Here is a 12,736-nt window from a genome sequence, read left to right as displayed (position 1 = left end):
GAAAGGCCAACACTCTCCTGGCCTCGGGCGGCTCCACTGAGATGGGCCCGCGGGGAGGCGCCAGGCTCCAGCTCCAGGCCGCTGGCCCGCAGCGGGGGGCCGTCTGGGACAGAACCACACTCACCACCACAGAGGGATGCACAGCACCCCCGGCAGCGTCAGCGCCAGCAGCAGCATCCGCCAGTCTCTGATGAAGTAAGCAAACAGTGGCAGCAGCATGTAGCCAACTGCAAAAAATGTGCACACTCCTAATGTAGAGAATATAATACGAACTGACTTGCCCAGAATTTCAGTTCCTGTTCAAAACAAGGGAGGAGTATTAGCATTTTAGCTCACTTCAATATTTGCTGTTTTACATCATTACCTGGCAGTTAGGGTGAACTACAATTACTCAGGAAAGGGAAAAGGCATTTGCCTTAGGGCCCAGAGGAGGCGTGATTATGGTGAAGGACAGTGGGAAGTGACCTTGACACCTTCAAGAAGACTTGACACCTTCAAGAAGGATGAGTTTTCACGAGATTTTAAAGGAGCCACAGATTTATCTTTTGAAGGCCGTCTCATGTCACAGAAATATCATGCCCAGCCCTGAGGGGCAATCTTTTCTGAGAAAGCCACATTTCCAAAATAAGCACACAGGGTGAGGAGCAGAAAGGGTGTTCCGGGAGGCTCTTCTGAGGGACTCTGTGGGGTCACGATGCATGTAGCCTTTCCCACCTTTCCCCACTATGAACAAACAGACAAGGGATCTTGGGGAACAGTGGAAAGTTCATAGTTCATAGAGTTGTGTTAGGACACTGTTAGCTACCCTTAGGCCCTGAGAAATGATAAATAGGATCCAAAAAAAAAAAAAAGGATCCAGCTGATCCTGAAGGTACACAGAGGGGTACACCCTCCCCCCCACCCCAGCCACCCAGGGCTGAATTCCTTGTGGCCATCCTACCCAGAGATCAGCCCCAGGCAGACATCATCTATTCAGACCAAGGAAAGAAAGAAGGAGCTATTTTGCTGGCCCAGCAGGTGGCAGCTCTAGAGCTGGCCACACACCCAGGAAACTTCACAGAGCTTTCCCAGAACACCACAAAGGCCCAAGCTTGCTTGGTGTGGGGCTTTGTTATGGGAAAGAGAACACTGGGGTGGGGGTGGGGGGAGTGGGGAGGGGGGAGGGGCAGGGAGTGGGGGGGTGGAGTGTTGGCTTTTGCTCTGCTCAGTGTTACAGGTCTTCCAGAGATACTGCCTGCCTCATGGAGCTCTCGGTTGCGATGGGGGAGTCCAAGAACAAGCTCCTTCTGTTGTCACGGAGCTCCAGGCCCTTTCCAGAGTCTACTCTTGGTCCTCTGACCCTGAGCCAGAGATCTGGCCAATGGCAACAGCTTTGCTTTTTGTTTGAGATCTGCCCACCATTACAGAAAAGTAGCCCAGGAAACACAAAACAGACCATTCAAAGGACCATTCAGGCTTGTCTCTCAAAAAGTATTTTCTCAGTTGTGTTAAAATGCCCTGAGCACAAGCTCAGGAATTAAGGGCGAATTCCAGAGGAGCCATATAATTACTACAGTGCATGGATCCACTTACACAAGGATTTTTTAAAAAATAAATACAGTACAGTACTGTACATGTATTTCTCTTCCTTATGATTTTCATAATAACATTTTCTTTTCTCTAGCTTACTTTATTTTAAGAATACGGTATATAATATAGAACATAATATGTGTTAATTGGATGTTTCTGTTATTAGTAAGGCTTCTGATCAACAGTAGGCTCTATTAGTAGTTAGAATCTGAGGAATTAAAAGTTATATGTGGATTTTCGACTGTGTGGGTGAAGGGTGGTCAGAGCCCCAATCCCCCATTGGTATGGGTCAATTATAGTTGGTTTGTTTCCCATTCTTGCTGCCTGCTTGTTCCTGATCCTCCAGCCCATTTCATCCTCACTCATCATAACTAAGATGTGTGCCTCAGTGGTTCCCTTTTGAACAACCATTTCTAAACACCAGACTGATAGACATGGCCAATAATGTGTGCCTCTCCCATTCCAGACTGTAGGTAATAGGCCTAACCACCTAGGGCACTTTTCAGCCTCTCTACTAATTTCCAAAGATAGGGCTTGACTTCTTTGAGGATTGTGAGTGGTATTTTCAGATCTTTTCCTACCTCAGTAATGACCCTCTTACCATTCCACAGGCAGACCCACCTTGCCATGATTCTTAACACTTTGGCTGTAATGACCATGATGTGGGAATGAATAGGGGGATGCTTTGTCCCTAAGCATTGTTTCAGCAGTGAAGCAGCAGAGGATTTGGTTGCAGAAAAGATCAAGTGCACAGGACCAAGTGAGAATCTTGTAATATCGTGAGGCCAAGGGAGCTCCCCCTACGATTCCATGACCCTGATAGGAGAAGAGAGAGAAGAGATACCAATGGATTCCTGGATAACGTCTGTCTCTAAGCTCGGGTCTCAGGCCAGAACAGCGTTATTCTGACTTTGCACAGAAAAGGGGGAACAGAGCTTTCTAAATGTAACCCTCTGTCTTTGCGGGGAGCAACACAGATGGCATGAATCTGAAGAGTTCCTTGTTAGCACGACTCCTTGCCCTCTGACTTTTAGACAGCCACTTCTCCTGACACATTATCATCATTGCTGTCACCATTATCATCTCCATAGCTAACATTTGCTTTTGAGCAGGTGCTTTGAGCCAGGTCTTCGACTACATACATTATCTCTTTGAAGTTTCACAATAATTATGAAAGAACTAATATTACCACTGGGACACCTGGGTGGCTTAGTGGTTAAGTGTCCTACTCCTGATTTCAGCTCAGTTTGTGACATCAAGATTGTGAGATCAAGCCCCACATCAGGCTCCATGCTCCATAGGGAGTCTGTTTGAGCTTCTCTCTCCCTCTCCCTCTGCCTCTTTCTCCCACTCACTATCTCTCTCTAAAATAAATAAATCTCTAGGGATCCCTGGTTGGCGCAGCGGTTTGGCGCCTGCCTTTGGCCCAGGGCGCGATCCTGGAGACCCGGGATCGAATCCCACGTCGGGCTCCCGGTGCGTGGAGCCTGCTTCTCCCTCTGCCTATGTCTCTGCCTCTCTCTCTCTCTCTCTGTATGACTATCATAAATAGAAAAAAAAAAAAAAGACTGTATATATAAAAAAATAATAATAAAATAAATAAATCTTTAAAAAAAGATAAACTAATACTACTGCTGTTTTACACATAATCAGCTGAGCCTTAAAGAGTTGAAGCAAATTGCCTCAATTCACACGTAGGTAGTAACTGGGGCAGCAAGGATATAAGCCTGATCTGTTTGAACTATGGATACCATCTAGAAAAAAATCACCTGGAGGCAAAGCTCAGGCCTTATCAAGCACTGCTACAAATGAAATTCCTAAGGGAGACATTCATGGGACATGGGTCAGGCCATGTTCTCTTTGCAAGAAGTGAGGATTTGCATATTCCCTTCTTGGGCTGGTCTTTGAACCAAGGGGGTGGCTGACCAGACCTCTCTGAGGAGCACTAGAAGAGGAGCCCTGCTTCCTGCAGGCCTTCCATGGCCTATAGCTGCCCAACCGGTGACAGCAGAGGACAGCTGGTTGGGGATGCCTATTTTGGCCTGTTTACTCATTAGGTTTTTGCTCCTGGTTGGTCTTGGTCTGCTTGGACCTTGCAATGTCTCTTGGGAGTAAAACTCTGTCATATAAGCCGAAGAGCATGTCCCGATCAGGAGTGTTTGCCCATTGCCTGTCACTACCACTCCAATCAGAGTACTCTCTCCAAAAGGGAGTGACTCAGAAAGGGGTAAGCTCACTTCCACATTGATCAAGGCCCTTCTCTGGTTGTTATCCCAAGAATCACTGGATCCACTCCATGTGAAGGCAGGACCTAGTCTTCTATGAATGACCAACAGAGGCCTGCAGCAGACCCCAGCTCAAGAAATAAGAAGGTGGGAACACCTGGATGGCTCAGTGGTTAAGTGTCTATCTTTGGCTCAGGGTGTGATCTTGGGGTCCTGGGATCAAGTCCCACATCGGGCTCCCTGCCGGGAGACTGCTTCGCCCTCTGCCTGTGTCCCTGCTTCTCTTTCTGTGTCTCTCATGAATAAATAAATTAAAAATCTTTTTTTAAAAAAAGAAAGAGGGCAGCTCTGGTGGCTCAGCAGTTTAGTGCCTCCTTCAGCCCAGGGCATGATCCTGGAGACCCGGGATCGGGTCCCACGTCAGGCTCCCTGCGTGGAGCCTGCTTCTTCCTCTGCCTGTATCTGCCTCTCTCTCTGTGTCTCTCATGAATAAATAAATAAAATCTAAAAAAAGAAAAAGAAAGAAAGAAATAAGAAGGTGGTACAGTTGCCAGGCTATAGGGTAGGACCCAGGAACCCCTGGGTTATGAGTAGAGAGGCCATGTGCAGAGAGGTATCTGCAGGAGCCTGGGCTCCTTAACACTCATTTGCTAGTAGAGTGAATTTGATAAGTCCTACTTCATGGATGTCTTATTCAAGGACTGAGATACCATGTGTAAAGTATCTAGTAGAATATCTGGCATGTGGTAGGTGCCCAGGAATAGCTAATTCTTTTATCCTGGTAAAAGTAATCTTTATTATCTCTGTATATAACCCAAAAAGTCTTTCTTCACTCAGTACATTGCAAACAAGGGATGCAGCAAATTTCTGCATCTTCTTAATATATTTGTATCTCATCTAATCCCTTGAAGTCTTTGAGGTACCTTATAATTTGAATATAATAAGATAACAGTAACATTAATGTTACTGTAATTAATTAATGTAAAATACAAAGAAAGGCAAAAGTTCTGCCTTGAAGAAAAGGACAAAAAATATGCAACTGGTCACCTTGAAAAAACAGTATGGCAGTTCCTGAAATGGTTAAATATAAAATTACCATATGACCTGGCAAATCCATTCCTAGGTACATATCCAAGAGACCTGAAAACACATATCCACAAAAACCTGTACTCAAATGATGATAGTAGCATTATTTTTGATAGTCAAAAAGTGGAAATAACTCAGATGGCCATCAACTGATGTGTGGATGAAGATGTTGTCAATCCATTCAGTGGAATAGTGATTCCCATGCTACAGCATGAGCCAGCCTTGAGAACATCAAGCAAAGGAAGTCAATCACAAAGACCACATGTTGTATGTTTCCACTTGTTTGAAATGTCTAGAATAGATAAATCCACACAGTAAGTAGATTAATGGTTGCCAGAGGTTAGGAAAAGAGGAGGATAGAGAATCACTGCTAATGGGTATAGGGTTTTTTGAGGAAGTGATGAAAATGTACTGGAGTTGGAAAAAGTTGATGGTTGGACAACTTTGCGAATATACTAATAACCATTAAAGTACATCTTTTAAAAGAGTGAATAGTATGGTATGCAAATTATATCTCAATTTAAAAACATTTAAAAAATGTGTGACTGATAAAGACTGCATGGTTGATAGTTTCAATTTTGCCTGAATTTTCTGGTAGCCAGAGTTATAGAGGAGGATGCCATTAATCACATACTTTTGAAAAAAGGAAGAACATATATAGACCCCGGAGGAAGCAGAGTTTTAAATAAGTCAGCATAGTAGCACAAATATTGCACAGGAGGTTGATGTTAGAAACACTAGGAAAATACTGAATTAGTGGATCGGTCGAGACGGGAAAGCAGTTAACTGTGAAATATAAATTTGAACAGGTAGTTATGAGGGATAACAGAGGAGCCTCTGGCTTTTTACCCAGAAGACTGTGGACAGCTGTGAGGCACTATTTCTGGCAAACAGTAGGAGATGGTGAGAGAGAGCTAGAGTGTGGGCAGAGTCGGGGTCATCCGTCCTGAGTAGTCATTTCCTCCTAAACTAGCATTTTTTTTGGCAAGGCCTCACTATCAGGTGAATCCACTTGATGTTCCTTTGGCTAGCACTGTTCTTTCCCTCCCTTGTCCCCTAGGACTCTGGCAGGCTTTACACTTTTTAAAAAGTAGAGCAAGGAAGGTCCATTTCTGCGTCGTTTCGAGAATGACAGCAATTCAGCTTCCTCAATTAATGTGAAGCCTCTTAAAATGGGATTATTATCACAGATTCTCGCCAACCCTTCCCCAGAGCCAGAGGGCATAAAACTGAAGGCGCGTCTCTCAAGCTTTCGTTTACTTTACTCAGAACCCAGAATTCACCATTTTGGCCCTGGAACGCCAGGGGGCGCTGCTGCGCTGTGGGGAAGCCAGGCGCCGCCCAGCCCTCGCGCTTGGTGCGGCCGCGGCATCCCAGGCCCGGACTCCGGAGTCTGCTACTCCAGGGGGCGGATAGGTTTTCAGCGACATTCTCAAGTGTCCAAACCTGAAAACCCAACACAAAGAGTCTCCTACCAGGACACAAACGTTAGCAGTTCCCTTTAGAGCACAGAGACGTGAAACGCCAGCCAGGGAGGCTCTGGGACCCAGGCTGATGGGGAGCCTGCAGCGCCCAGCGTCCAGCTCACTGATGGCTGGCTTATAAATCTCGGACCTCCCCGATCTTACAAGATCTTGTTCTCCCCCTTGGCCCTATCATTCTTCTTGGCATGGAGAGCTGGGAGGGGAGCAGGCTGTAGTGTCAGGGCCAGTTGGGCAGGACTTCCCCGCAGGAGGGCTGGGGTGGGCTCTCCCAGCCTCACCTACGCACAGGGGAGGTTCCAAGGCCCCAGAAGCGCCCTTGCCTCTGGAAAGGAAGGACGCAACACTGGCCATTCAGTAGAACCTGGGGGATGCCATGCTGGCGCAAACCCCACCTGGGTCCCAATCCCAGTGACAGGGTTTCTCTGGCTTCACCATGATTTTCTGCCCTTCCATTCCAGATGGTCCTTTAGGTCCTCCTTAGAGGGGTCTGCCCGCCTCAGGCAGAGTCCTCTGTTTTGAGGAGGCCTGTTTAGTCCTGGATGTGTCTGTATGTACCTGTGTGTGTCCCAAGCTGAGCCACAAATTGGACTTTTCAGGTTTAGGGAGGATTACCACTAGGAATATAGATTCTGGGAAATGTTGCCCATGAGAACAAATAGACTTTACCCAAGAGCCCTGTGTCCTTGGGGTCATGAGGCCTTAGGAGTTTGCAGTCTCCATCCTGAATTCTTCTAATCCTTAGCTTCTAGCACCACTGGCCTTAATCTCTGTGTCCTCTAAAACAAAAGGATGTTCTTTAAGAACATCTGGCTCCCCCCCTTCCTGCTGGGACCTGTTACAGAGGGTGCTAATGGCCGGGACCATGTGGCTTCAGTGTGCTCTTCCATCCCCCCGAACCCCCCTCCAGAAAACTTGGCTGTGTCAAGGAGCTCTTCACAAATGATTAAAGGAGTGGAATGTGAGCAATCCCATCTTGGCAACCTCACAGAGAGTGTACACCTCCTCAACTAAGAGAACACAGCATCTCCCAAGCTAGTGAGTCATTTAGACTCTTAAAAGCAATCAGAATCCATCTTCACAGATTCAGACTTCAGAGACATTAAGAATTGTTAGACTCAGGGGCACCTGGGTGGCTCAGTGGTTGAGTGTCTGCGTTTGGCTCAGGTCATGATCCTGGGGTCCTGGGATTGAGTCCTGCATTGGGCTTCCTGTGGGGAGCCTGCTTCTCCCTCTGCTTACGTCTCTTCCTCTCTCTCTCTGTGTCTCTCATGAATAAATAAAAAAAAATCTTAAAAAAAAAAAAAAAAAGAATTGTTAGACTCACATTAAAAGGGCACTATTGGGCAGCCCTGGTGTCTCAGTGGTTTAGTGCCGCCTTCGGCCCGGGTTGTGATCCTGGAGACCTGGGATTGAATCCCACATTGGGCTCCCTGCATGGAGCCTGCTTCTCCCTCTGCCTGTGTCTCTGCCTCTCTCTCTCTGTGTCTCTCATGAATAAATAAACAAAATCTTAAATAAATAAATAAATAGGCACTATTAATAATTACAGTGTGACAATAGGGACAAACTAGGCCAGCACTGAGCCAATGATGATATCACACAAGAGATTATGGGAACTGGTATGTGTTGTACCAGAGGGGCCCCTCATTCCCCACACCCCCACTCAGCGGGGAAGAGAACAGGTTGGCAAAGAGAGCATGTTGGGGACACTTGCTCCTGTGGGTGACCCTGGCCAGGCTGCTTGGAGCTCACCTCACTTCCTCCGGGGAAATGCTGGTGAGAGCGCTGGGGGCCTCCTCATGTCCTTTTTAGCTTGTGTGTCCCTAAAATGCTGCCTGAGACTCCAGAAGCAAGGCTGCTGCTAGGAGACAGGAGTACTATCAACAGCACTCGTCCTGCAGGCAGCTGATATGCTCTGGGGTGTACTGTGACTCAGGGTGAGGCCAGACCTGCCCAGTGATGGCCGTCTGGCACTGAACTCCTGTCAGCATATGCGTCTTCCACCTGTGTACTGGCCACACCAACTACCCTTAGTCCCTCCAGGGGCCAGGCACAGCTGCCAGAAACACTGTGCCATAGCCCAGACCGAAGTTCCAAGCTTTCACAACCCAGATCAAAGACATCTCTAGGTGGTTCCTCCTCCAGCACCCCAACTTTGTGCCTTTCCCAAGCCCTATGCTCCCGAGATGTGTCTCAGTTATTGTGTGGGTGGCATTCACTACCGCATTTCAGAGCCCAGGACAGAGCTGGCTCCCTGTGAGCACTTGCTTGTCTGTGATTAGATCGAAGAACCTGAGACTACAGCCCCCTCCCCAACACATGTATATCTGAGGCTGATCCTGTTTTAGAAGGACAGCCGATGGGTTGAGGTGCTTCCTTCTGTGCTAAGAGCACTCCCTATGCCCTCTTTAGTGGCCCCCTTTTCTGAGGCCTCTCAGACGGTTGGAAGGAGAAGCTCTGAGGGTTGAAGCCATTCCTACCTAGAATGAAGGCCACCACATAGTTGGAGATCTGGCCCATGCCAACGATGACAAATAACACAGTAAACATCTCCCAGTTGATGGAGAAAATCTGCAGGAAGCTGAAGCCAGTCTGCACAGCCATGGTTGCAAAGAGGATGTTCTTCCTGCCAAACCTGTAGAATATAGCACAGCACAAAACATGGCACATGCAGGTCAAGGCAGCTGTAACTCAGGGCATGTGGCAAGCTTTGAGTCACTTATCACTGCAGACTTTGTTTTGTTTTCAGGGCTGTAACAACTTTTCTCGGCCTCATCTTCCTGAGTTCTTCCTCTGTGATGTCTCAGGCATCCATCTCCCCAGGAGGTGCCTTTTGAGATCCTAAAACTTCTGTGGAGGCCCTATATCTCGAAAGCATAGAGCAGCTCATGCAAGGTCCCCATAGAAATCTGCTCTTTAGGGCAGCCCCAGTGGCCCAGCGGTTTTGTGCCATCTTCAGCCCAGGGCGTGATCCTGGAGACCCAGGATCGAGTCCCACGTCAGGCTCCCTGCATGGAGCCTGCTTCTCCCTCTGCCTGTGTCTCTGCCTCTCTCTCTCTCTCTCTGGTCTCTCATGAATAAATAAAAATAAAATCTTTAAAAAAAAAAAGAGAGAAATCTGCTCTTTGGAACAAGCCACAGGGGAAAAAAAAAAAAAAAAAAAAGAAAGAAAAAAAAGGGATCCCCGGGTGGCGCAGCGGTTTGCCGCCTGCCTTTGGCCCGGGGCGTGATCCTGAAGACCCGGGATCGAATCCCATATCGGGCTCCCGGTGCATGGAGCCTGCTTCTCCCTCTGCCTGTGTCTCTGCCTCTCTGTCTCTCTCTGTGTGACTATCATGAATAAATAAAAAAAAAAAAAAAAAAAAAAAAAAAGCCACAGGTAGAAACTGACACCACATTTCTGGAAAATGGATGAGTACATATTGCAGGTAATCTAGTATCTAGTTCTGTCAATCTGGAATGAGGATCTACCTCTATGGCAGTGGTATCTAACCTTAGCTGCACTTGAAATCCCCTGCTCCCAAAAAATGCTGGGGCCAGCACCCCACCCCCCAAGATTCTTATTTTCTGGGATGCAGTTTGGGTATTAGGATTTAATCAATTTTCCCAGGTGAGTCTAATGTGCAACCAAAATTGTGTGGGAATCGTCTACGGGAAGTGTAGCTTGCAACTGTAAATATGATGCAAGAGTTGGCTTAAGTCTCATTTTACTTTCTGATGGTGACCAATGGGTAGAATGGAGCACAGGTGTGAGCAGAACAGTCTCCTACCACATTTTCCAAATTCAGGTCTCAGGCTTTTGGGCTTGTAGTCCCTTGGGACTTTGTAACTGAAGGAGGGACAGGGAGTCCTCTGGGAAGCCTTCTCAACCCTGCTACTGAGCACTCCCACCTGCCTGCTCTGGTGCCCTTAGGACATTCAGGGGCTAGTGAGGCATTTTTCCTGGGGCCATGGCACTGTCTCCTCTAGACTCTGAGTTTCAGGAGGCCCACAACCAGCATGGGTCAGTTCTGCGGCCCTGGTGCCCTGCTGGGGGCCTGACCCACAGCAGCAGTATGGGTCCTGGCTGTCTGGACCTTCCTCTGACTAATGGATGGCTGTCTGTGGACAGACCAAACTCTTAGACCTTCTAAGAGTAAGAAGTAAGGTGGGGCAGTAGTGGTGAGGGTAGCAGTGTATTTTTTTTTTTTTTGAGAGGTTTGGTGATATAAGAATCTGTTTCCAGTGAGGCCATTGAGTCTTCCTGACCCTTGGCCAAATCCCTGGAGGTTTGAGGCTGGGAGAACTGAACAAAAGAAGGTTCCAGCAAGGGGCTGATGGAACAGGAAACATGAGACATCACGGCTCCTCCTTTCACTGACTTGTTGGCGTGTGTGTGGGGGGGGATCCTCTCTTTCTGAGTGGAAATGCCTTAAATTTACTCCCACCGCAAGATTGGCAGTGAATTGACAAGGGGCCCTATTCCAGCTTTCCTCCCTCCCAGCCTCCTTACCTGTCAGATAGCTGCCCAGACACAAAGGAGCCAAGGAGCACACCCACAAAGAACAGGGAGGAGGTGAGGGGCGTCTTCCAATCATCCTCACACACTAGACTCCACTGCCAGAGAAGACAACATGAAATGTGAGTCCAGCCCTCCAGCAGGCCCAGCCCCAGCCCAGATCTGAGGGAGTATTAGCATGGCAGCTGGAACAGGGTCTCCTCTCCTGCGATAGGCTGTTGCCTTTGTGCTAAGGGCAGAGGTTCCACAGCCCTGGGGTTGACTCCTGATTCTACCATGCCCTGGGGGCCAAGTCACTGTCGCCCTGTGATTCACCTTCCTCTTCTTTTTTTTAAAGATTTTATTTATTTATTCATGAGAGACACAGAGAGAGGCAGAGACATAGGCAGAGGAAGAAGCAGGCTCCCTTTGGGGAGCCTGATGCGGGACTCGATCCCAGAACCCTGGGATCACGCCCTGAGCCAAAGGCAAGACGCAACCACTGACACACCCAGGCGCCCCTCACCTTCCTCTTCTAGGGGTTAGAGAGGTTAATACCTCAGCTTTGCTTGTGTCACATAGCAAGAAGCCTGCCAAGGCCATGGCTGTGCCTGGTGACCCCTCCACTGTGAAGCAGTATGAAGCAAGGTCATATTTCTGCTTCAGAAGACATCCAAGCATGGAGAGAAGCTCCAAGTCTCTTTGAAACTCCCCAGGGCCAGGGCATAGGGCCTAAGCCGAAGTTTCCTCTGCCCTGCTGAAAAGTCCAAGTGGTCTGTGATTATATTTTCTGAGCAGATTCCTTCTGAAAACCTTGTTCTCTCTGCTCCATTCATACCATAGGCCAAGCCTATGGGGCATGAATTCAGGGCCCACTGTGTGGCCATGGGGGTGGGGGATCTGCACCTCTCCAGCACTCTTTATCTCCTCTACCCTCCTCCACACTCCTTCCCACCCAGCCTTCCCAGAAGGGTGGTTCCTCCTGTGCTTCAGGCCTGTGGGCTGTTTTAGCCCTAACAAGTCCCTACTGGTGGACCCATAAAATGAGGGCTTCAGGAAGAATTTTAGTTCTCAGCTCTTTAATTAAGTCAAGTCAGCAAAATCTCAAGGGAGGTTGCAAAAATTTCAAAGTGTGTTCAGTGAGGTATATATATCTCTCTCTCACACACACATATACACACACACACATATATATATACATACATATACACATCTCTCTCTCTCTCTCTCTCTATATATATATATATATCTATATATATAGATATATAGATATATATGGGCTGTGTGGATCAGGGGATTGCTGTGTGTAGCAAGATGATCCAGTCTAGAGAAAAAAAAAAAAAAAAACTCTGCCTCCTATTGAATCCCACCTCAACTGGGTGGTTGTGCTGCTTCCTTGACATTCATGAAGCCATTCAGTTCTTAATCCTCACAACTTCCCTGAAGTAGATTTAAAAATGAATTCCCATGTTTATTATCACACTTCACTGTGTAGCAGAGAGGGATGTTTATAAGGACACATACAAGGGGAAAGTATAAAACAAAAAGCTAAGGAATCAGGGCAAACAGCCCAGGGGAGGAGGGATTGCAAAATAACCAAGCCAAGGGTAAGACTGACAACCAGTCATCCTGCCCAGGGGCCTGCCTGCTTGCCAGGTTCTAAGGATTGCAGTGGCTCAGCTTGCAGAATCCCTGTATGCAAAGCAATAAACTCGTTCTCCAGAAGCTAGTATTTCTAAGTACTAAGACCTAAGAGAAGTCTCTCCTATATACTTCCTTCCACAAAGAGGTCAAGCCATGATGTTGAGGATAATGTCCTTGCAAACACCGCCGTCCTAAAGACAATAACAAGATTCATGAGGCTGCCTTTCCTGGCACCCACATTGCTGGCTACA

The 12,736-nt window shown here is 47.6% G+C and overlaps 1 protein-coding gene across 4 annotated transcripts in view; it reads right to left on the bottom strand.

Annotated features, from left to right (window-relative positions):
* Window positions 1-12,736, bottom strand: part of LOC140641312 (solute carrier family 22 member 4) — a 44,784-nt gene that overhangs the window by 17,724 nt on the left and 14,324 nt on the right. For 2 of the 4 annotated variants that reach the window (XM_072840949.1, XM_072840948.1), the window contains exons 2-4: window positions 10,857-10,960; window positions 8,845-8,999; window positions 125-296 (exon numbers count right to left, since the gene is read on the bottom strand). In XM_072840949.1, coding sequence (XP_072697050.1) covers window positions 125-296; window positions 8,845-8,999; window positions 10,857-10,960 — 431 coding nt within the window. The remainder of the gene's footprint in view (window positions 1-124; window positions 297-8,844; window positions 9,000-10,856; window positions 10,961-12,736) is intronic. The other 2 variants (XM_072840950.1, XM_072840951.1) reach the window with 2 other exon arrangements.

This window comes from Canis lupus, chromosome 10 (assembly GCF_048164855.1).
Source record: "Canis lupus baileyi chromosome 10, mCanLup2.hap1, whole genome shotgun sequence".
Classification (NCBI taxonomy): domain Eukaryota; kingdom Metazoa; phylum Chordata; class Mammalia; order Carnivora; family Canidae; genus Canis; species Canis lupus.
Note: the sequence above shows the minus strand (reverse complement) of the source record. Positions and strands in the feature narration are given on the sequence as shown.